General features: G+C 46.5%; 3 protein-coding genes across 7 annotated transcripts; all 3 read right to left on the reverse strand.

Moving 5' to 3' along the window:
- Nucleotides 1-954: 954 nt before the first annotated feature.
- On the reverse strand, nucleotides 955-7641 carry LOC120676493. 5 transcript variants are annotated; one of them, XR_005675852.1, is made up of 7 exons: nucleotides 5651-5977; nucleotides 4550-5027; nucleotides 4399-4404; nucleotides 3792-4090; nucleotides 2181-2508; nucleotides 1891-1970; nucleotides 955-1204 (listed from the first exon to the last, which is right to left on the reverse strand). XR_005675852.1 is itself a non-coding variant. In XM_039957804.1 (6 exons), exons 1-5 carry the CDS (start codon nucleotides 5975-5977, stop codon nucleotides 2194-2196), a joined length of 1425 nt encoding a protein of 474 aa, XP_039813738.1. In that variant the 3' UTR covers nucleotides 1702-1970; nucleotides 2181-2193. The 5 variants fall into 5 exon arrangements, 4 of the variants coding, with proteins under 4 accessions (XP_039813738.1, XP_039813740.1, XP_039813739.1 ...); XM_039957804.1 differs by lacking the exon at nucleotides 955-1204 and having other exon boundaries at nucleotides 1702-1970; XM_039957806.1 differs by lacking the exons at nucleotides 955-1204; nucleotides 1891-1970 and adding an exon at nucleotides 7194-7641 and having other exon boundaries at nucleotides 2194-2508; nucleotides 5651-6003.
- A 2823-nt stretch (nucleotides 7642-10464) lies between these two features.
- On the reverse strand, nucleotides 10465-13516 carry LOC120676457 (receptor-like protein kinase ANXUR1). The gene has a single exon (XM_039957725.1). It carries the CDS (start codon nucleotides 13114-13116, stop codon nucleotides 10465-10467), a length of 2652 nt encoding a protein of 883 aa, XP_039813659.1. The 5' UTR covers nucleotides 13117-13516.
- LOC120676463 (proline-rich receptor-like protein kinase PERK15) lies at nucleotides 13514-20981 on the reverse strand. Its single transcript, XM_039957741.1, has 8 exons — nucleotides 20572-20981; nucleotides 17402-17881; nucleotides 16838-17212; nucleotides 15911-16123; nucleotides 14950-15321; nucleotides 14564-14807; nucleotides 14339-14486; nucleotides 13514-14091 (listed from the first exon to the last, which is right to left on the reverse strand). The coding sequence occupies exons 1-8, from the start codon at nucleotides 20609-20611 to the stop codon at nucleotides 13717-13719; spliced, it is 2247 nt and encodes a 748-aa protein (XP_039813675.1). The 5' UTR covers nucleotides 20612-20981; the 3' UTR covers nucleotides 13514-13716.
- Between the last annotated feature and the right edge of the window lie 2280 nt (nucleotides 20982-23261).

The following is a 23261-nucleotide window of genomic DNA, read 5'->3' on the forward strand; positions in this document are numbered from 1 at the left end:
TACCTTCCGTTCGCCGGCGGGGGTTATTTGCCTTTAGCTCGTAGCTTCGTTTTCCTTATTAGTTTAGTAGTTCTTTACCGTCCTGAGTTAGTTTTCTGTTAGTTCTGCAGCCCTATGTTGCTGTACTTGGTCTTTGTTCGCCGGCGGTGGCTCCTCTTTCTTGGGGCCGGAAAACGGAACGTGCGCTGGGTTGGGAATTTTTTGCTACCAAAAACTCTAGTTTATGCTATGCAAGTTAACTGATGCATTGCAACCCCAAATACTGTTCGTTGTACTTTGTAATTTTGTTACTGTGAAGTGTAATGGAATCTGGGCGTGTTGCCCCCGTGGATGGAAAGCAATTCTGTTGGTGGCTTCATTGATTGGGCAAAGCTCTCTGTTTTGGTCCCATCGTTGGTTGCAGGGGATGTGTATTCAGGAATCAGGAGCTAGCTCCGTGTGCTTGTTCAACACAGTCGGTAGCAGCACGCCAGAACAGTGGCACAAGGTCTACTCAACGACAATTATCAGGGGATCGGAGCACTCACTGAACCACTGACCAAGACTCCTCTCTAGATATTGTATTCTTAGGAGCGGGTGAGGGGGTGATTTGCTCCTAAAAATGAATCTTAGGGGCGGGCCAGTTGCTAGTATCTCCGCTCCGTTTGTAGGAATGAGTTAAATTTTGGTTCGCCTCTTAAAAAAATCGTGATGTTGCTACAAATTATTTTTGTAGTAGTGCTCGAAACTTTGATCTCCATCATGCGGTTCCAAGTCAAGTTTCTTTTGAAGTGGACGCATGCATCGACCAATGTTTCACTACAGCTTCGGCTTACAGAGCACCTTTTGTCGGTCAAACTGAACTGGCTGGAGCCAGGATGTTGAAAAGCATAGGCACCCGGCAAATGCAAGTTAAGTTTTTCACTTAGGGTCTGTTTAGATCCAAAAATTTTACACCCAAAAACATCACATTGAAAAATAGCATCTCTGATGTGATGGTCTCCCACAGCTGCTGTACAGATGACGCGTCTCTGATATTGAAAAATATACAAGTGTAACGAAAATGCATTTGTAATGACTTAGGAAGTTATCAGAGACGCCTCTTGAATAAAAAGCATCATGAGAATCACCCATATCAAAGACACGGTTTCTTCACCCGCATCAAAGACACGTATAGTAGAAATAGTTGTTTTGCTGGTGGAAGGAAAGATACGCGGAAGCCCACCTGTCGGTATGTTTTGATGGATTAAAGTCAAAATAAAAAAGGGACCAGGAAAACAGTACTCTTTAGAAATATATATACAGGTAGAGATTTATATAAATTAAGTCCATATCAATGCAAGTGCATGACATGTGAGGACCTTTCCTCACAATCCAAAGGAACTGGTCCAATCAGTCAACTGTCAACACGATCAAGTAACACTGATATCCGTAATGAATGTTACCGGATTTTGACCAAATTTCAGACAATCGCTCCGCACAAGTTGGAAGTAACACAAAGATCAACATCGCTACTAAGACAATGTTCCCCACTGGATAATTTTCACATTGGATACCAAACCAGATAAAAACTTGTAAAAAAACCCTTCTAACAATCAATAAAGATGTGATAAACCGTAAACTGCCATGCCAACAGATCTAGCATTGTGAAACAAAATTCGCGAGCAAAATAGCAAGATAATAGGCTCGCACAAACGCAAACCAATATGGGAAATTTCTGTGGAGCAGATGAAAAGCAAGAATAACCGATACCAAGATTATGTTTTTATCAGTATTTCAGAAAAATCATTGAAAGGCAGCTTTTTACAATAATCTGGATTCCAAGGACAGTTTCCACAGCCCGGTGTGATGCTACTAGCTGCAATAGAAAGCAACTGGAAGACAGTTCTGCCCAAAAAAATGAATTCTTACCTCAAACTACATAACAGCAAATAGGTGCTAAGAGGGTCTAAAGTTGCACACCATTGACACTGATTCCTCACACAATCACCCTGAAAATTCAGGAACCGCTTTTAGGACTCAAAAATGGATGGGAACACTTGTAGTAAGATGGAGGCTATGCATCTATTGTCAGTCGCAACCATAACTAACAGAACACTAACTTACAGTTGTGTCAGTTTGACAAACCACAAAAATGCTACCTCTTAATACATTTGAACTGCACAGCTTAACGTCAAAATCTAAAATGTGTGTTAACTCACCACTAGTCAAGATCTAATATCGCCCATAGGTCCTCCCAAAATCACCATGTCTGTCATGCTGAAACTCGCCATATGCAGCATGAGCCTTCGGGGCTGAATAGTTATCAGAAGCATAAGGATATGTGCTCTTTGAATCCATTGGTTGAAGTGCAGCTGAAATATGTGTGGTTCTCTGCTCGAAACCTGGATAACCAATTTGGGTGTAAGAAGTCTGTGCTTGTTGTTGCCTTTTAAAGGTTTGTTCAAGAAATTCTTCCCACTTCCTTGCATGCACATTCCTCATGGTAGTCATTCTGCCCATGTAATTTTCTCGCATTACTCTCAGCGACTGCATTGGAAAGAAGATTGATATTATGGAATAATAAAGCCAGACACAAATATGTCAAATTACTATGCTACACTTGGTACCCATGGATATTTTTTGTCAAGAAGTGGAACACGTTACAGGATTTAAATTAAGCAAATGCAACGAAATGTGCGAACTTGATGTTAATGACCATACTCCCTCCGTCCCCCCCCCCCCCCAAAAAAAAGTCACCCAAGAAATTTTAGGACAAATTAACAAGGAGGTCAAATGACCTTGAATGCCCCTTGTTTATTAGCCATATTTGGCACTAATTGACAATTGCATGCCCAGATGCAACATGTGCACACGCCAAATTGAGTAAAATGACTTGTTTTTTTTCGGGACGGAAGGAGTAATTATTTGTTGTGCCCCAGCTGTTACCATAAATGTAAAACAAGATTGTTTTTTTTGTCTATAACCAGAGTAATATTGTAACTAAAGTATCCAACCATAATAAGTTGGCAGGGCCCTGAGCATAAGTAGATGGAATTGTTACAAAGATACCAATGCTCATTGCACCCTGCCATCCAGTAAGGAAAATAGTATTGTCTATAACCAGAATAGTATTATAACTAAAGGATCCAAACATAATAAGTTGGCAGGACCTTGAGCATAAGTAGATTAGATGGAATATTACAAAGATAAAAACAAACAATTTACCAATGGTCACTGCACCCTGCCATCCAGTAAGGAAAATATCAAAATAGTGCATTATGTATCATGTTCATTCAGTCCATACATGAAACAAGGTAGGCTAACGCTAGGCTAGAGTTAGTCATCCAGTTCTGGTAGTTAGAAGCAAAAATGAAAAACTGAGATGAACCGACAGAAAAGCTTCTACTTCCAGCTACACCCTATTCAAAATAGATATGGGCAAGTAATACAAGAATGCAAAATTCAGCGGCTATTTGGTATTCTATTATATGCTTTAGATGAGAAAACAGGGAATCCAAATATTCGGCCAAAAATATGAGCATAGCCGAGAACATCCTGAACTTCCAGTTTTAATGTTGGGATAAGATTAGTGTTATGATATAACTGCTTTCTTCATACTTTAAAGTAATGATCATACGGATAATATGATATTACAGAAACTTTAGCAGTGAAAAAAATAGGTAAAGGACTTTGTCAACTCTTTCTAACCATGGACAAATCACATCAAACGATAACAGGAGATCAAAATTAGATATCACCAGTAACCATTATGTGGTGAAATATAGATAGCGAAACAAAGTGGCATTCATTGTAACAAAATACACTTTTACCTCTCGATGCTTGTAGTTCTCTTCATCCTCCTCTTGATCACGGGCTCTAGCTAATTCTGTAGCTTCCCTCTTAAACTCCATTTCAAGATCTTCCAAGGTCTGTTGGTGGGGTTGCATGTCAAACTTAAGGCTTGATCGGACATCTGCTCCATGCCTCTCAATGCCCCAGTTATTGGCCACATGTGATGCAGTAAATTGGTTATCCCCGCCATGTGTTCTAGGGGAAACATCAAGATAAGAGGAATGACGTGGAGATTTTGATTGGGCTGGACGACCTTTTGCTCCGAAGTTGGTATAAGCTTCAGCAAAAGGAAGAAGATGCAACATATTGCATTTTAGTTCCAGATGGCTAAAATAGTTTGACACCTAAGTAGACTTTATTGTATACTGAAAGGAAATGCCAGATGCAATACACAAATTGCAGGCCATCCAACTCAGATGTCTGAAAAATCTTTCAACATATAGTGCACATTGCTTTCAGGATAGTCTGTCTGATCAATTAATAGGCAGAAACACTTCATATTCGGGCATACATTCGAGATAGTCTTGGCCGATCAATAATCAAGTAGAAACACTTCATATTTGATCATAAAAGGCTTGAACTTACCTTGAGCTGCAAAAGGATCAAACAAGTTATACACTAGCACAGTAGCACAACAATAACCAACAGAAAGGGACCAAAGGTATTTTTCTTTAGCTCAAATTGTTGTTTTTTCATGTGCTGATACAATAGATGATGAGACGCCTGAGCCCCCTACCTTGTGGAGATCCTTTTGAAAACTTGGGCATACTGTCATGTAATCGGCCATCTAGATGCCTTTCATTATAGTATCCTTTACTTTGAGAGCGTGATACATTTCTTGGGCTACGGGACTGTTGAGGATCAGGATTTCTTGGGCTATGGGACCGGTGAGAATCAGAGTGCCTGGGACGAAACTCAGTGGTGTTTCGTACAGGTGACCTAGAGCGATCCCATTTTGGACTGCTTGGACTATATTTACCTTTACTCTCTTGAATAATTTTATGGACAGCATCTACACCTTTGGCTAATATTAACCTATCTTTCCCACTGACAAACAGGAACTTCTCATCCATTCTGATTTTACAACCCACATCCTTCTCAATCTGGCTTATCACCCTCTCAGTGAAAAGATTCCTGACTTGCTTATCTCTAGCTGGAACTCTTTCAAAAAAGTCAGCATTTCTCTTATTTGCCCCAAGTGTGGATGGACAGCCCTGTTCAGAAAGGGGGGGGGGAGTTAAATGAAGAGAAGTCTTTGACATTTTTATGGTAACACTTGGCAGGGGAAGACAACATGAAATGATGTCATTAATTACAGTATACAGCGAAACAAAAGGAGGAGTGTCCAGGATACATCAAAGAAAAAGGGTAAACACAAAGCAGATAACAAAAACTAAAACTGCAGGATTCTACTGGCAAGGCAACATGGCTTACTTTCTAATCTTACACTAACCAGTAACCATGTAGGACAAAACACACAGGATAAAGATGTCAGAAGGCAAGGTGCAATTTTGTGCATCAACTTTTATGACTTGCATTGCCATATATTGCTATTAAAATTTGTGAAGCAGTTATCCATTATGCACTATGAATGGCAGATAATAAATAGAAAACAATGCCACCAAATAATGCCAGCACTTCTTTGTAGTAGAAGCATCATATCATGCTGATTGAAAAAGAAACCTGCTGTTTAAATAGCAGAGTATCAGTACACCATTACTAATAAAACTCCTAACACTACGAATATATGACAACCACCAGTAATTCATATATGTCCATCGCAAGCCTATATTTCGATATGCTTCCATGCTTATCATTTCAATAGAAAGAAGAGCACCTGAGTAAAATGGCCTGAGTCTCCACATATTTTACAAATCATTCCTTCCTCCTTCCTCTTCTTCCAGTTCCTTTCTGTGGCCTTAGCTTTAGCCTCCCAGACCTTAGCCTCTCTGCTAGTGAAGTCCGTAGGAACAGCATTAGGATCTGGGGCCTCATCTTCATCATCCGATGTATTACGAGTCAAGGGCCTCTTCTCATCATTTACTTTAGGTATCACACTATTTGTAGCTGAATTTGTAGCTGATGCAACTGGACCACTATATGCTTTCCCATAAACTTCATTGAAAAGTTCATCATCTATTTCAGGACTAGGTTCCCTTGCCATTGGCCGAAAAAAGATATTTGCTCAACCTACAGTAATTGCAAGCACACGAGGGGAAAGATAAATAAATTATTTAGCCAAGGGAAATGAAAACATTCCATGCTACATTGAACCTTTGTAAACCAAAGGACTACAAATGCATTAAGGCAACATTGCTGTAGCAGATAAACGAGCGGCTGAAAACAAATTATGGTGGTTCTAATACTATGTCAAGTCTTTGAGGATATAGGTTGCATCCTTAGAATAACATGCTATTATAAGTTATGTCTCAATAAAACCTAGGCATGAGAACAGATATGGACTCATTGATTTCTTTTGCCCATAGTCAAAGAATTCGGGGCCGATGCCTCATTCAATGACACAGGAACACCATCCCGATTCGAGGGTCAGGGTCGAACAGGGTTAGTGTCCCATTCAAGGTTGGGTCGCATCCCAGTTTGAGAGGGGTTGCAGCCCCATCGCTAGCGGATTCAATTGGGACAATGAGGTTAAGGACAGTGGATTGGTGTGACTTTTGTTAGGTAATGGACTATTGGCTGAGTACGTGTGGCATGGCCTAAATGTACTCTTTTATACTTTTCTTATATGTTTGTACAGATTAGTTTCTTCATTAGTAGGACATATATATAGCTTTTGTCTTTCTAAAGACGCATCAACCTGAAGACAGCTACCCGGATGAATCAGGGTCGCGTTCCACATAATAATTTATCGTACCATAGAGGTTTGCCCCCTTCGTAACACAATTTTATGAAGTGTCAACCCTCGACCCCGTTCCTTGACCCGGTCGACCCAAGAACTTTGTGACAATGCTTTTGCCCTCCAGATTACTTTAGAGGAATGGCACATACTCCCGACACTCGATCAGGATTGGTTTCTCAGAAAGTCACCCAAAGTAAACCAGTAAATATCCACTCACAGGCTTGCATCTACCACCGTACCACATATAAGATATGGTACTCACTTGTGAATGAATTAGTCAGGGCAAGGCCCAGGATATGGGGTATGGATATTCAAAATTCAAAATTTTGAAAGGGTGAAAAAAATTGACAGCCTAAAGTACGGATTCACAGCAAATAATTGAGTACCAAAAACATAAAATTGTTCATAACTTGAAACTGTTCCACATTGATAATCGCTTTGAATTCTTCAAAAGTTACAAGCATTTGCAAATTGCAACGACACATTTTCGCAAAACATGGACAAATTTCTCATACCTCACCTTGGTGATTCACTGGGTCGTTTGCTTTGCTTGCTGTCTTGGCATCTTGCCGGTTGCCGCGCTGTGCCCGCCGACCGTCGCCGGACCCGCGCCCCGGCGCCTGCCCTTGCGCTGGCGGAGCCGCTCCTGCAGCCGCGAAGCCCTTCACGGCGCGCGGGCCGCGGGGCGCTCGACCGCTCCGCCGCAGCGCCACTGCCTGGCTGGCCGCCGACCCGCCGTTCGCCGCGGAGCGCCTGCGGCCTGCGGAAAGTGCGGAGATGCGCTGCTGCGGGCCGCTCGCTCGAAGTTCGCCGCCTCGCCGCCGGCCGCCAGTGGCCTAGCCGAGCCGCCGCCTAGGGTTCGGGGTTCGGGCGCGGCCGGTGCGGGGCCTCGGCTGGGGAATCGGGAGGGGCGGAGGGCGAGTGCGGATCGGCGGTCGGGGGAGGAGCCGCTTGACTCGGTCAGGCGCTAAGACCTGGCTCATCGCCAATGGGCCATGTGTGGGCCGTAGGGGGTGGGGAGGGGGGAGGTGGGCTACTACGGTTTTTTTTTTCTGAAGAAGAGATTGGACTTTAATAAGGATGCTGTGCAACTTTTTTTTAAGCGCACACCTGGAACTACATTCTCAAAAAAAGCCTGGAACTACATATAAAAATGATTTGCTAAAACAAAAGGTATTGATTTCAATTGGACACGTCTTAGTGCATTCTTAACTGAATGGCAACACCATACACAGCGACACCAATCATGACTTGTATTCCTACTCTGTAGAAGCGGACCCACAGTATAGGACATGGATGTCTATGGTACACCCAATAATTTTTAGGAAAATTCTTCTATGGCTCTAGAAATGATACCACTTCTTTTTATAGTCCTTAAAAGTTGAAATGTTCCTTATCTGACATCTTTTTTAACTTATATAACTTCTTTGGCTCTGCCGTCAAGTGTGTCAGTTAACTCGCATGAAGAATAATTCGTGGTTTTCTACCCTGTTTTTCTTGATTAAAACAATCTCCAAATCATCTCCAAAAATTATATAACTTTTTACAGTGATACAATTGATGGAGATGAATCCTTGCAATATATATAGCATTTACAGTCTTAAAATTAAAATTCACCTAATTAGGCTACTTTTTAAGAGGGAATTTTCCCATAATTTTTTGCCAAGATCCAAGCTTAGCAAGTAAATGCATGGTCAAATACAAGTACAAATATCAAGGCTTGGGGTGTTCGATTTCGTGCTGCAGGAAGGGTAGGGAAGGCAATTGGCAGGCATACCTGTCGGAAACACCGGAGTACCCGACGAAGACTTTTTTTTTTGGTGGAACCCGACGAAGACTTGGCGGTGGCCACCCGCGAAGAAAAGATCAAGAGTTGAGAGGAGAATCAAAAGAAAACTATCGGGATGAAGAAAAGTGTCGGTGTCCAGACCCGACGGCCTGGTGCCAACTAATAATCGATGCTGCGTGTCACTATTTTAGATGGTTGGTGCAAGAGGCAAAACGCACGGATTTATTCTGGTTCCGGTCACGAGGCCGTACATCCAACAGAGGTGTGCGAGTGCACTGTATTATCTTGCACCGAAGTACATGCAGTAGGGGGTACAAGCTAGACGAGAGAGGGAGGGAGGCTCCCAAATCTCTGCTAAGTGATTGAGGCGAGTGCTAATATCGTGCTCTGAGGAGCGGATGAGTGTGTGTTCTGCGGGATAAGTTGGTCCGAGCGGATGAGATGAGCATGGAGGTGCCCGCCTCCTCCTTTTATAGATACAAGGAGGGGCAGAGTACATGTACGAGGGGATCAGAAGTCGTCGTCTTCACCTCGAATTGGGGGTGAGCAGTGGTCGGTTACTGTTGGAAGTACACTGTTGCGCACTGGAGAGCGTGGCGCCGGGCGTGGTGGTCGTCTTGGGAGGCTCTTTAGCCTTGCGGGGATTGCGCCAGCGTCCGGGTGACTTCTGTTGGGGGTACCGTCCTTAGGCCTGAGCTGGCAGAGCGCAGAGGGTCTTGCTCTGGTCAAGGTCCAGACCGCGTTCGAGGGTTGCACCCATGCCGGTCGAGGGTCCTGCAGAGGAGAAAGTAGGAGGAGTAGGCAGCACAGTGGTAAATACAGCGCCAGGCACGTGTGCATAGGGTGTCGCAGGTTCTCACAGTGTCGCAACAGTGCCGGGGATGGCGGAACAGTGACCGGAGCTGGTGGACGGGACTCCGGTCACGCTCGCTATGCGGTATGGTGGCCTGACGCCGTTTGACCCGTACTCTGCAGTGGAGCGGTTGGCATTTAATGCCTCCATCAGACGGGTGGGTGAGTAGATGGGTTGCTAGTTCCATCTGCCGAGGTGTAGCTTCGAGCGAGGCGGAGTTAGTCATGCCTTCCGAGGGTAGGTTCGCTACCCTCGAGCGAGGCGGAGATGTAGTGCGTTGTCGAGGATCTCGGTGGGGAGGCCTCGAGTGAGGCGGAGATCGCTCCGCGGGTTCGAGGGGGGCCTCGGATGGGCCGTACCGCGGAGCTGAGCTATGGGCTGAGTGCGAACTGGGCCTCTTCTAGATCTAGAGAGGATTTGGGTGCGGAGCGACGACGGAGTTGTCATCATTGGTGGCGTCTTCCTTTCCAGGATCGCCGTTGAAGAGTCCTTCTTTCCCTTCGGATCGGAGGAAGACTGCTTGTCTTGGTTCGGTGTGACAGAATCTGACAAAGCGGTAGGCACTGTGGGCCCGATTGTCTAATTGTGTTTTGCATTTTTCAGGACGGTTTAGTCGCTGAGTTGTGGTACCAGTAATTATAGTGCCCGAAAAAAAGTAACGATTCCTGAGCCCGAAGGCAGCGGAGGGCATGACTTTTTTTTTTATAGTCCCGAATAGTTATGGTCCCGTTCAAATTATAATTCATTTGATTTTCTTAACCTCAAATTGACCACTCATCGTCTTATTTAAAAAATTACATGACGATGACGGCACTCAGCAATCAGCATGACCATCCTGTTGATCTAAAAACACTGGCAGACTGTTAATGGCATGCTAACTTGTTAATGACATGCTAACCCTAACCTCAAAATCTTTTTTCAAGTCCTTGGCTACATACATGAATCCACTAAAAAACAAAAAAAATACTAATTTAGCATCACCAACGCGGAGCAGATGCGCTGCTGCTCATCAATGTCATCATATCAAGCACTATACGAACGCCATGGCATATCGGCAGCATTCCGGCACTAACTGGATGGAAATCCATGCATTCCCAGAGGGGGGGCATTTCTCTCTATATATAGCACTAGCAGGTAGCCGGCCGCGTGTCACCGGCCGGCGGGGCGCACGAGCTGCGAGAAGGCCGCGCTGTTGGCCACCTCGTCGTCGTCGGCCGCCTCCTCGACGATGACGCGCGGCCGGGACTTGGACAACGCCGCCTGATCCACCGTCGTGACGCTGGCCGTGCCGTCGAGCGCCGACGACGCGCGCCCCACGCCGCCGCTGCCCTCGCCCATGGGCCGGCGGCCGCAGGTGGTGCTGCCTCCTTGTCCGTCGAAGGCGTCCTGCAGCTGCATCGCGAACTCGAGGTTCCAGAGCACGTCCCCCATGGCCGGGCGCTCGATGCCCTGCTCGCCGAGGCACTTCTCGGCCGTGTCGGCGAACTTCTTGAGGCACTCGGGCGCGATCTGGTCCTTGATCGCCGGGTCGACGACGTCCAGCAGGGTGCCGTTCCGCTGGCAGAGGAGCGCGTAGTCGGCGAGGCTGACCCTCTCGCGCGGCAGGGCCGGGTCCAGGGCCGGCCGCGCGAGGAGCACCTCGAAGAGCACGACGCCGAAGGAGTAGACGTCGGACTTGTCGGTGAGCTGCTGCCGCCGGAAGTACTCCGGGTCGAGGTACCCGAAGCTGCCCTTGACCATGGTGCTGACGTGCGTCTGGTTCACCGTGGTGGGGCCGGACTTGGAGAGGCCGAAGTCGGAGACCTTGGCGACCCAGTCCCCGTCGACGAGGATGTTGGTGGTCTTGACGTCGCGGTGGATGATGGTGTGCTTGGCGCCGGTGTGGAGGTAGTGCAGGCCCCGCGCGGCGCCGATGCAGATGTCGAGGCGGAGCCGCCACGGCAGCGGCGGCTTGCCGCCCATGTAGAGGTGCTCCCGCAGCGTGCCGTGCTCCATGTAGTCGTAGACGAGGATCATCTCGCCGGCATCCTCGCTGAAGCCGATGAGGGAGACCAGGTGGCGGTGCCGCAGCTTGGACAGCATTTCCACCTCCGTCTGGAACTCGTGCACGCCCTGCTCCGACGACGGGTTGGACCGCTTGATGGCCACCTTGGTGTCGCCGTCCACGAGGCCCCGGTACACCTTGCCGAAGCCGCCCACGCCGATCACCAGAGACTCGCTGAAGTTCTTGGTGGCCACCTTGATCTCGGCGAAGGAGAAGTGCCGGCACATCCCGGCCAGGTTCGCCGCGAGGTGGCCCGACGACTTGCCGCTGGTGTGGGAGTGGTACAGCGGCAGCCAGCCGGAGGTGTGCGACCCGCCGGCGGCCTGCAGCTCCTTCTTGCTCCTCTCCTGCTGCCAGGCCACGCAGATGGCGGCGATGATCCCGAGCGCCGCCGCGCCGCCCGCCATGCTGCCCATCACCGTGGCGATGTGGCGGTGCCTGTGGACCCTGGGCGGCAGGTGGTCGCCCGCGCCCAGCTCCGCCTTGGCGAGCAGCCTGGAGGGGTCCGGGTCCGGCGCGGCCAGGTTGCCGGCGGTGTCGTTGATCTTGAAGACCTCGAGGCCGTTGAGGATGGCGTCGTAGAACTGCGGGCGGAGCGCCACGGACGGGTGCAGCGCCACCCACATGGCCTCGTCCCCGGGCTCGTCGGCCACGTACACGGCGAAGTCCTTGTACACGGGCACGCCCTTCTCCGACGCCATCCCGATGATGTCGGCGTCGGCCAGCGCCGTCTTGTTGTTGACGTAGATGTCGAAGGCCCGCTGGTTGGGGCGGCTGAGCAGCAGCTCGCAGAAGTGGAGGCGCGCCACGTAGGTGAAGTTGCCGTCCACGGGCATGACCCAGGTGAGGTTGTAGTTCTGGTTGAGGCGCGGGTCGGAGCCCATGGAGCGGCTGCCCAGGTACACGTCCGGCGGCGCGGCGTACTCGGCCAGGTCGTTGGGGTACTTGAGCTGGAAGTGCGGGCCGGCCTTGTAGATGACGCCCTGCGTCGGGCCCAGCACGTAGGGCGTGTCGTCGTACCAGTGCCGGGTGAGCCCCGAGTCGTTGGACGGCGGGATGTACACGCCGCCGACGTTGAAGCGGTACATGGTCTGGAGCGCCGCGCCGGCGATGTCCACGGTCTGGTCCGCGAAGCCCACCGTGGTGGCCGGGTCCGCGAAGATGTCGGGCATGGAGATCACCTCGATGCCGTTCACGAAGGCGAAGGTCTCGTTGCCCGTCGGCATCGGCGTGAAGGTGAGGGTCAGGAACCCCGCCGGCGCCGGCGGCAGCGAGAACTCCCGGATGAGGAACGCCTGGCTCAGCGCCTTGGCGTAGGTGTACACGCTGAAGTTGTGGAGCAGCGTGACGCCCGTGGACGTGGCCGCGCCGAAGTGGAAGCCCTCCGCGGGGAGCCCGTTGTAGGAGGACGGGTAGAAGTGGAGGCGCACCCAGTGGCGGTCCCGCGGGTTCACGGTGAAGTTGTACGCGGCCTCCGTCGTGAACACCCGCGCCGTCATGTAGGGGATGGTGGACGGCAGCCCGTTGTCCATCCTGTCGGCCGCCATCATCAGGGACGACTTGCCGGAGTCGGTCAGCCACATGTTGTCGTTGTTGTCCGCCACCCACTTCCGGCCGTCCGAGTCCAGGCCGTCCGTCGTCGACCCGCAGTTGAGCAGCACCCGGTCCGCCGGGGCGTACAGCTTGGACTCCGCGACCGCGGTGGCTCCGGCGACGAGAAGCAGCACCAGCAATGGGCGCCGAGCTGTGCCAGCCATGCGCCGATCGAGAGAGGACGGCGATCGATGCAGAGGGCGCCTGGCGGGGTGGGAACTTGGCAGTCCGGCGGCCAATGGGGACGGTAGAGGAGATGGGTGACTAGAACATAGCGATTGGTGAAAGGGGAAGAGAGAGAGAGAACGGGTTGGGGGAAGAGAGTGAGAGTGCTCGACACCCGCGGGACAAGGGGTTGAAGGCACGCGTACGGCGGGCCTGGGAGGTTACTCCGGGAACGATGGCAACCCAAGGTGTAGGGGCATGCTGCTGAGAGTGAGAAATCCTACAAACATGTAGACCCACACATGGGTGTTTGGCTGCATGGTTCTCCATAGTCAGGTCCAGAGGATGCAGGATTCTGCACATAGTAGTACATCTGTGGCGCGATGGACTGAACCTTGAACAAAACCATTTCTTTCATACAAAGCCATCGAACGTCCTTGTAACAATCCAGTCTTTTGAGATGGTGAATAAAAATGGAATTTACATGTACCTCTTCCCAAATGACTGGTCAGGCCACTTGCGCCACCAGCCTTGCAATGGGTGACTACACCGCTACAAGCTCTAGAGAAACAGCTCGGCAAGGCAACTGCCCCCATCAGTCATCGGCCTTCATGGAGATCTTCTGAGAAAACAGCGGTTCTTGGAATAGTTTCGGTGTCAAAGGGGCTGAGGCTTGAGAAGGGGCCGGAAGAGAACATGGATGAGGTACCATCAGATTCGTAGGTCGTCGAAGACTGCCGGATATTGGGGCGGGCAGGCGGTGTCGGGATAGATTCCTGGAACTCCACCGATCGTTGCACCATCTTGAGCGACTGCACCACCTCGCCCATTGTTGGCCTTTGGTTTGCCTCTGGTGAAACACAAGCTGCTGCAATTGTGCACACCCGCACAAAATCATCTTTTGGGTACTGGCCACCAAGCCTGGGGTCAGCTAGTTCATCTAATCTATCTTGATCTCGAAGAATCGGCCGTGCCTGCAGTCAATTGAGAGAAATAATACCTTCAAATTAGTGAAAATAAATAAATAATCACCGATATTAACAAATTGCCGCATAAGTTCCTCATGTCAGCTGCCTACACATTAGTATCTACAGAAAAACTACCTATACACACTCAATTGGCTGTCTGCCAAATTAGTAGTCACAGCGTACAAAAGATTCTGAGCAGTAAACCATGCAAGAACAACTGTGACATAAAGTATATAATAGAATGAAGTATTACCCATGTCACCAGGTTTTCCTGCCCAGAAGGCTGTGACATATCAACAGGCCTCCTCCCAGTTAGTAGTTCAAGAAGAACAACTCCATAGCTATATACATCACTTTTTACAAGCAAGTGCCCTGTCATGGCATACTCCGGTGCAACGTACCTGGAAACATGCCAGAAGGCAAATTTAGAACAGAAATAGCTGGGCCATAGCTCAAGGTAAAAGGCCATTCAGATTACCCGAAAGTTCCCATGACACGAGTTGAAAGATAATTAGCCCGACCTTCAGGCGCCTGTTTTGCCAAACCAAAATCGGACACTTTAGCATGAAAATCATTCTCAAGCAATATATTAGAAGCTTTGAAATCCCTGTGGATTACACAGGGCTGCGAATCCTCATGGAGGTATGCTAATCCCCTGGCAGCATCAAGAGCTATCCTCATCCTGGTGTCCCAATCCAAGGGGCAGTTAGCACCTAGTGCGCCTGATAAAATGCAGTTCACGGTCAGAATTATGTTTCTTATGGCTGGGAATTACAATATAAAAAAAAACTTGAAACAATAGGTTCAGGTGGTGGAACTAAAATGAGCCTATGCAGTTCAGGAAAAGGTTGCAATTGATCGTACCGTGAAGCCAAGCCTCTAGGCTCCCATTGGGAACAAGCTCGTAACAGAGAAGGTTCTGTGATGACTCACGGCTGCTATAGTAACCAATGAGTTTCACAAGATTTCGGTGGTGCAACCTGCTCAACATTTCCACTTCAACTAAAAACTCCTTATCTCCTTGGTGCCCTCCGCTAGTAAGCTTCTTTATAGCGACAGCAGTACCGTCACTAAGTACCCCCTTAAAGACACGGCCAAAACCACCTTCTCCAAGCACGCTTGAAGGCTCAAAGTTATTTGTTGCCGCTTTCAGTTCTTCATATGAAAGGAACCTTGTGCTGGTGGGGCGAGGAAGTGACTCCACTGCAGAAACTGCATCCGGCGTCCTTTGCTTGGCTGCATAAAAGAATTATGGGGTTATATGCATAACAGTGTTCCTGAAAACACCAGGAAATAACCCAGACGACTTCGTTTCAAGTTGACTATCAACTCAGACACAACGCCTATCTGCATTAATGTCATTGCTAGGGTGTAGACTATCCTGAATACCCCTTTATCTAAAAAAACTCATGACACTGCTTCAGAAATGCAGTATATTCCAAAAGGCTACAAAGTATATTCGAGATGCATTTCTCTTAACATGACAAGCATATGAATGCTTACTGCAAATACATTAATTTACTGGATTACATCAAGGAAGTGAAGCCACACATTGCAAAACCCCACAGATACCTTAGTGCGAAGTACAGTCATAGGTTACTTCATGCTTTATGGTTTGGACAGTTATATGCAGTGCCTTAACTAAATAGAAGTTACATACATAGCTAGCTAGCTATCTCGTCAGGACTGGCAGCACCTTTTGCAACTATCGCGCATCATTTTTTTAAGAAAAAATGAAAAATTATCCAATCACTAAATCACTATAAGATTAATGAACACACCAAATGTATTCCAAGAAAATAACAGTGTATAGTAAGATACATACGTGTTTCAACATGAGGCACTTTCTTTTTCCCTTTCCTAAATGTGCAGAAGCAAATTGTTAAAACGATCAGCAAGACACCAATTAGAGCACCAACACATATGATAATGACAGTAATCAGGCTTGTATGTCTATTGTTGCTCGGATCCTCACTCAATCTTGGTACTTTGTGCGCTGTAGATGGAGAGGCCTTAGGTGCTATTGTGAATGCTGGAGCTGCCAATGATACAGAGAGCAGTATTAAGAAAAGAAATTCAAAAAACAAAAAGAACCAAGATTGAGTGATACACATTTAAATGACATCTTATAATACATAAGAATTATCATGTTCACGAGCTTCATATTTGTATCATAACATTAAGGCGTCCAAAGTTCATCAAAGAAAAGAACATATTGCGATAAAAATGTAAATTGCAGTCATGCTTGAAGGTGAAATAAAAGGAACTTCATGTACAACTTAGGACATACATAGAGACAAATTGAATAAATTATTAAGATGCAACATACACGCATAAGGGGCACCATACATAGTTATAAACAAGAAAAGGACAAAACAATAACAGAAGTACATAATAATATTTTACAAGGAAAGAAGAGAATAATGAATGCAGTTGTTCCTTACTCTTCAGCCTCAAGTACCATTTTTAACTCTTCATATTGAAAAAGTTAGGTAGGACAAGGGATGAGTATGATAAGTATTACCAAATCGTGGTTTTTCTTTTCATTTTAAGACTCTTGAACTAACTTCGTATATAAAAACTGCAGATTCACATAACCTGTTGATGTTTCACACTACATCTACACCTCTAATGTCTATCTCACATTAAGTACAAAATAAGAACGAAAACAAAACAGCATTCGTTCTCTTCAGACTGTAACAAAACTGCCATCATTGTATCAAACAGAAAATATAAGATCAAAAGCTATTACCTGGGGCTGGGGCCGATGGCCTGAACCATGTTAAATTAAGAAGATTATAATCCCCGACCAACACAGGATCAATCCGAACTGTATGCTGACTAAGTGAATAATTCATTGTGTTAACTTGATCGGCTGCAAAGCTGATTCCAGTATGGGGTGCTATATCCATTGTGATATTTAGTCCAGAAGCTCCAACAACATAAAAATTTACAATCTCAAACTGATTAACACGAAGGTTGAGCTGTGAAGCAAGTTCTTGAAGAAATTCATTGCTCCAATTTGAAGTCAAGGAAACATTTCGAAGGAACAGCTCAACTCTCACTGGATAAACACAATGGCAGTCTTGAGTCCCTCGTTTTTGTACCATGTTTGGTGCACAACAGCCTAGTAAACAAACGAGAATTACAATATGGTTAACAGCATATACAGAACACCTCAGTATTGCAGATACTATTGGAGTCAATGATATCCATCACATAAATAACCTACCTTTTAATCAGATTATGTAATTTGAAGCTGTGTGAGAATTTATTTGCAGTCAAAATATTCCAAAGCTCTGGCAAGTAGACTTACCGTTGTGAGGGGATACTGGAGGTTGCACTAATCCAGAAGGAGCTGCGCTAGAGTTTGAAGCTGCATCTGGAGCGTCAGCATCAACATGAGAAGGAGCAGACATTGCTAAGCGTCTGTCATGGTGCACCAAAGGAAGTGATAGATCTGAGGAATAAATGGCCAGATCTAAAGCACCAGGCATGGAACTATAGCTAGGCGCTGAAATAGGAGGATGTGTGGATGACAGGGTAACTGTTGGTGAATATAGCTTCTTTTGTCTTTGTCGGCCATCCACTGGTTGCACTGAAACACCTATGAGGACTTCATCTCGGGATGCCATGTAATGAAATGGTATCCGACCTCGAGATGGAGGCATTGCAGGAGCCACTACTTCTAGAGCTGATGTTTGAATAATCAAATTGATCCCACTGAGAAATTCCAGGATCAGCACAGCTGCCAAGAAATTGAACGTAAAATTTCTCAAAGTATCCTCAGACATTCCTGAAAAGAAGTTGTACAACAACCAGTCAGAATATTCTTTTAAGACATATGTACAATGTGCAGACGAGTATACAATATTAGTGCAGATAATAGATGCCGGACGATCATGGCTCATTGGCACCTCAGAAACAACATAAAAAAGTTACAAAGAAGAAATCTTCCAAGGTGGCCACAAAAACGTCACATGTGCCCTTTACACATGCCTCAAATGTATATAGACACAGAAATGTCCATGTGTATGTAAAGATAGATTTGTATTCCATCTAGCACCATTCCGATGAGCCAACCATTATTTACTGACCCATACTTTAGTATCTGATCTTCTCACTCCTTTTAACCTATCTTATGATAAATGTTCAGAAAACTAGATTCTAATATTGTCGAGGTTTGCCATTACTAATTTAAATAGGATAGTATGCCATTTCATGATTAATTACCCAGGAGATCATTTCAACTCATCCAGATTTGTCTACTACCGATATTCGTCATTTTTAATATGCACCCAATTAAACAGTATCTTTGAATAAAAATATAAGCATCAGACCACAAAGATTACCTTTTCCTCAAACACGCAGGCTACAAAGCTTTTGAACACAAAACTGCCTATTATCTGCTCCAGTGGACATTGGATCATTATGCTGTTATGCACAAGCTGCTCAATATCTAGTTATCTACCAAATTCTACATGGCAGCTGGCTCCTGGCAGGGTATGGTAAAGATTACAACTCTCCTTAAGTTCATAACTTCTTAAGGACACAAGAATGGTGGTTTAATTACATGCTGTAAATGTTGATATCCATTAATATGTATTATGTATACAAGCATAATCTTATTATTATGGTGGTTTAAGTATATTTTACGGAAGTTTTAAATACATATTGCAGGCTGTAATATATTAGATAGGATATATTTTCCAGGAAAAGAAGAGCTTTTTTTCAGCATTATAATGTTAACATTTCTAGTACACTCTCCAAACAAATGTTTCTTAATTAAACTCCCAATCTAAACAAGAAACACATGCACCGTAAAAGAATGTTGCATACATCCGAGCCAAGTCGCCAATACATCTAATGGACAAAGTTGAAGACTAGTAAAAGTGGCACTTCATGGAAGCTCATAGATAACTTATACTGTTGCAACCAGCCAACCATGTATGTCTAATACCAGGTCCCTACTGGCAGCTTGGTACAAATTAACAGTACACCTATCCTGGCGGCATCTGATGGTAAGGGCAAACAACTAGAGTTTTCATCCCATGGCGACAAAGGCGTGTGAAAGAGGGAGTAGCCAACAATGGGGTGATGGAGAAACAAGCACAAGCCAGCAACAAGGCTTGTGGTTGTGGCAACAGTGTGGCTAATGCGGCAGTTATTGAGTTGCATGCACCAACCAGTTCAACCCAAAAGCTTAAGCTGTTGGGGAGAGGTGGGCAATTCACTTATATTCCAACACTTCCCCTCACGTGGAGGCTCCCTCAGGCCTCAGACGTGGAATAGGAGCAAGTAGCAATTATTTAATTTAATTGCGCTAACCAGGATTCGAACTTGAGACCTCTGGCTTTGATACCATATTGAGTTGCATGCACTAACCAGTTCAACCCAAAAGCTTAATCTATTGGGGAGAGGTGGGCAATTCACTTATATTCCAACAGCAGTAATGGTTGGCACCTAGGGGCTAGGGTTTGGAGTTTGTCTAGGTTTGTGCCTGTCAGCTAAATTGAGCCTCAATCTCTGACCCTATTGATCTGGGTCTGATGGCTGTAAGGGGCCAAGTAGGCAAGTACCCAAATAAAGTGACCAACCTAATCTATCTAATACTAGCAACCCAAGTCAATAATCAAGATATCAGGTCAGCAGAATTGCCCTGGTAAGTCAACTCAATGGCTCCACTTGGTGCTTCCAGATGAACAGGACGACCAGTGGACAATGTAATGACAATGAACAACTATTGGGACACCCCCAACAAAGGTAGGGGAAGAAGTGAAAGGTGTTATTCACATAAATAAGACAAGTTCTGAAGCATAGTGCACGACTCTATCTAGAATCAAAATCTGAGGAGCATCCCTTTTCAGCTAATAATAATCTGTTAGCAGGATTTCTTTTAAGTGTGGTAACAATTTTTAGCCCAAGACTCGTATATAGATTAGGGGCAGAAACCAAAAAACAATAAAACAATGTACTTATACATCTAAATACGGAAACATTGCTCGGTAACAACACCCAACTATCTCAATCCGAAATCCACAAGGCAGCAGATGTTCCATCCAAAGGCACGGATTCAAGGTTTCAGGCTGTCTAAGCTCAACATTCTGATACTGGACTTCGGCCTACAGGTACCCTGCAAAGCAAAGCCTACAAAGAAGGCTGCACCTAGTTACCGAGCTGTACATGGCCCCGAAACCGCACTCCCACGACCCCAAGCAAAACCGATTTCTCAGGCGAGCTCCCAATTCCGGTAGCGTAGCAGCAGCCAGCAGTAAGATCCTGGGACAAACTCCACCGGCACCACCGCCGCTACCGAGTCAGCCGCCGCACGGGTCCTCCCGAAGCCCAGACGCCGCCGTGGAATCCCCATTCCCCCGCCGCCGAAACCTCGCATCGCTCCGCGCCATCGCGGCGCGCCTCCCGAGTGCTCGAGTCCGCCGCACAGGCAGCCCGGCATCAAGGGCCCAGATCAGGGGAGAAGCTCACCTCGACCGGCGCGGCAGCCCGCCCGCCCGAGCCGCGCCATCTCACCGCCGCGGGCGGCGGCGGCCCGCTGCTGCTGCTGGAGCTACCGGCGCCTGACCGGCGGGGGCCGGTGCGCTCGTCGCGTCGCCGGCGAGGCGGGGCCCATGCGCGCGGGGTTAGGGTTCGGGAGGGGCGGCGGCGGTGCGGGGGTGGAATGGATATATTTCACTTTGCTTTTCCTCCCGCGGCGCGGCCTCGGCGGCTGCCGGTGGTGGCGGCTTTGATTTGCTTTTTGCGCCTGCGCTTGCCGCTGCTTTGCCTTTCCCTCCCGGCCTCCCCTACCCCCGCTCTCTCCTGCGACTTTTCTCCCCTCCTCGCCGTCGCGGACCTGCTGGGACTCCGAACTGGCAGTGTCCAGTCCAGTGCGGTTTACCACGAAGGCCGACGCCGACGCAAGTGGCGCCGGTCAAACCGTCAAAGTCCCCACCTGCCTGTGCCCCTCAGCGCTCAATGCCAGTGTCAGCATGGTACTGGACTACTCGCCTTATTTAGTCGCGTCCCTAAAGTTTTTGAAATAGAATTTTTACATATTTGAAATATTAAATATACACTAATCACAAAACTAATTAATTCATCATTAGAGCATATGTACTGTAGCAATTTAGTGTCTAATCATATTTTAATTAGATTCATCTCGCAATTTACAAGCAAACTATATCATTCATTTTTTATTTCATCTAGATTTAATATTCCATGCATATAAGATTTTTTTGATATAATAGATTTGGAATTTTGAAGTTTGCATCTAAACAAGGGCTGGTTGTAGTTGTACGGCTAAACGTGCTATTTAACCTGCTCAAACATCAGTTGATTCCTAGTCCGTTCAAATGGCTATTCGGCTTTCGGCCTGTGTTCAGATGAACACCTGAACGTAACTTTTCATTTTCAATGCAGAGACCAAATAGTATTACCTACATAAGCTTACATAAATAAAAATTAACGTGCACAGTTCTTGTGAAAGTTCTCGAATACAAACAAGTTCCTGCACGGCTGCACCTGCTCATACACGATCTCTCTTCCGCATACCAAGGTCTGGTGGCTGGTGCACGCCAGCCAAAAATCAAATCAAATCAAGGGTTATAGAAAATTGCAGAAAAGAAAACGAACTGTCCTAGTCAGGCTCCGTTGTTTACTACTCATGTGGAAGGCAACAAAAGATAGGTCACGCGCGTACCAAACTAAATCAGCCCTGCACTGGCTGCCGTCCTAGCTTAGGACAAGCTAATCTGTCAATCTACGACGAGTTGTTTATTAACCACCCTGCCGAGGACGAGACGAGGCCCGGTCCAAGCGCAGTGTGGCCGGGCATCGGATCCGCGGGCGGCTCGCCGGGGACGACGACGTCGACCTCTCATGTGTGCGCCATCATGGCTGCCGTGCCCGTGCTCGCGTCGATCCTTCCACCACGGCTGCCAGGTTGACGGCGACGCTTTACCTCTTCTTTAATCAACAGCCACAGCCTGACTGACGTGGGCCACGGGGCGCCGCTCGCTCGTCCCCGTCCGGGCGTCCCCGTGCCCCCTCCTCGAGTTCAGGAAGTCGTTGTCCTTGGCTGAATTCGGGTGGGCTGCTTTGACCTCCACTGCAGTTGGCACCTGTTCTCTTCACAACTTGCGACTTTGTTTAAGCGGTCTGACCATACGCGAACACGGCCAATTCGTCTAATGTGTCAAGGTTAAGGATGGATTCGGATATTTATTCGAATGTCAGATTTTTGGTCATTTTTCTTCGATTATGGACAAATAAGATATAGAATTTACTATGTAAATTTATAGCCTTGTATTTAACGTTGATCTTGTAAAGATTCATAAAAACTAAACCTCAAATTTATCATATATATTCTCAAATAATAGATATAAAAATTCGAATACGGATCGGATACGGATTCGAATCTTTTTTCACATTTTTAATTGTAGGGAGCAAATAATACATAAAAAAATTTATATAAAATTTTATTCTTATGTGTAATAATATGCTTGATAATATAAAAGAAGATTAGCATAAAATTTTAAGCATATCTATTTTAAAATATTAAATTTATTCTAAGAATTCGGATGTCTATATCCATCCTTAGTCAAGGTCAAAGTTTTATTTTTAAGACTACATAGTACAATTTAGATACTCACACAACACACAATGCACGTACACTTTCTCTATGCACGCATTTATGCAAACTCTATACTTATAAGCGTTTCTGAAGGCTGGGCCTGCAAAATCCTCAAAATTGACGAAATCACTACAGACATTTCGCTGTTGACAGGAACGTCTCCTACCACTAAAATCATAATGCCGATAAGTTCTAAAGATTCACTCCCACAGAGAATCAAACTCAGGACCTGAGGTGCTACCGAAGCACCATTAGGCTACAGCTACAGGCCCTTACACATCAAGATCAAAGTTCTATTCTCGTAAATACGGAGGTAAATTTCAGCGAGAGTTATTAGTACTACCAAACTACAGATGTTTGTGGGAAAATGCCTAACTTGATACGGCAACAAAGGTTTCATTTCTTCTTCTATTTTTTTTTGAAAAAACAAAGGTTTCATTTCAAAAAAAATGCGAAACTACATTATGAGATTACTCGATTCTTTGACCAAGAAGAAGGCCAGAAACGTAGATGGATCCCTCTGCTCGCTCCACAACATCATACA

The sequence above is a fragment of the Panicum virgatum genome, chromosome 5N (genome assembly GCF_016808335.1).
Source record: "Panicum virgatum strain AP13 chromosome 5N, P.virgatum_v5, whole genome shotgun sequence".
Taxonomy (NCBI): Eukaryota; Viridiplantae; Streptophyta; class Magnoliopsida; order Poales; family Poaceae; genus Panicum; species Panicum virgatum.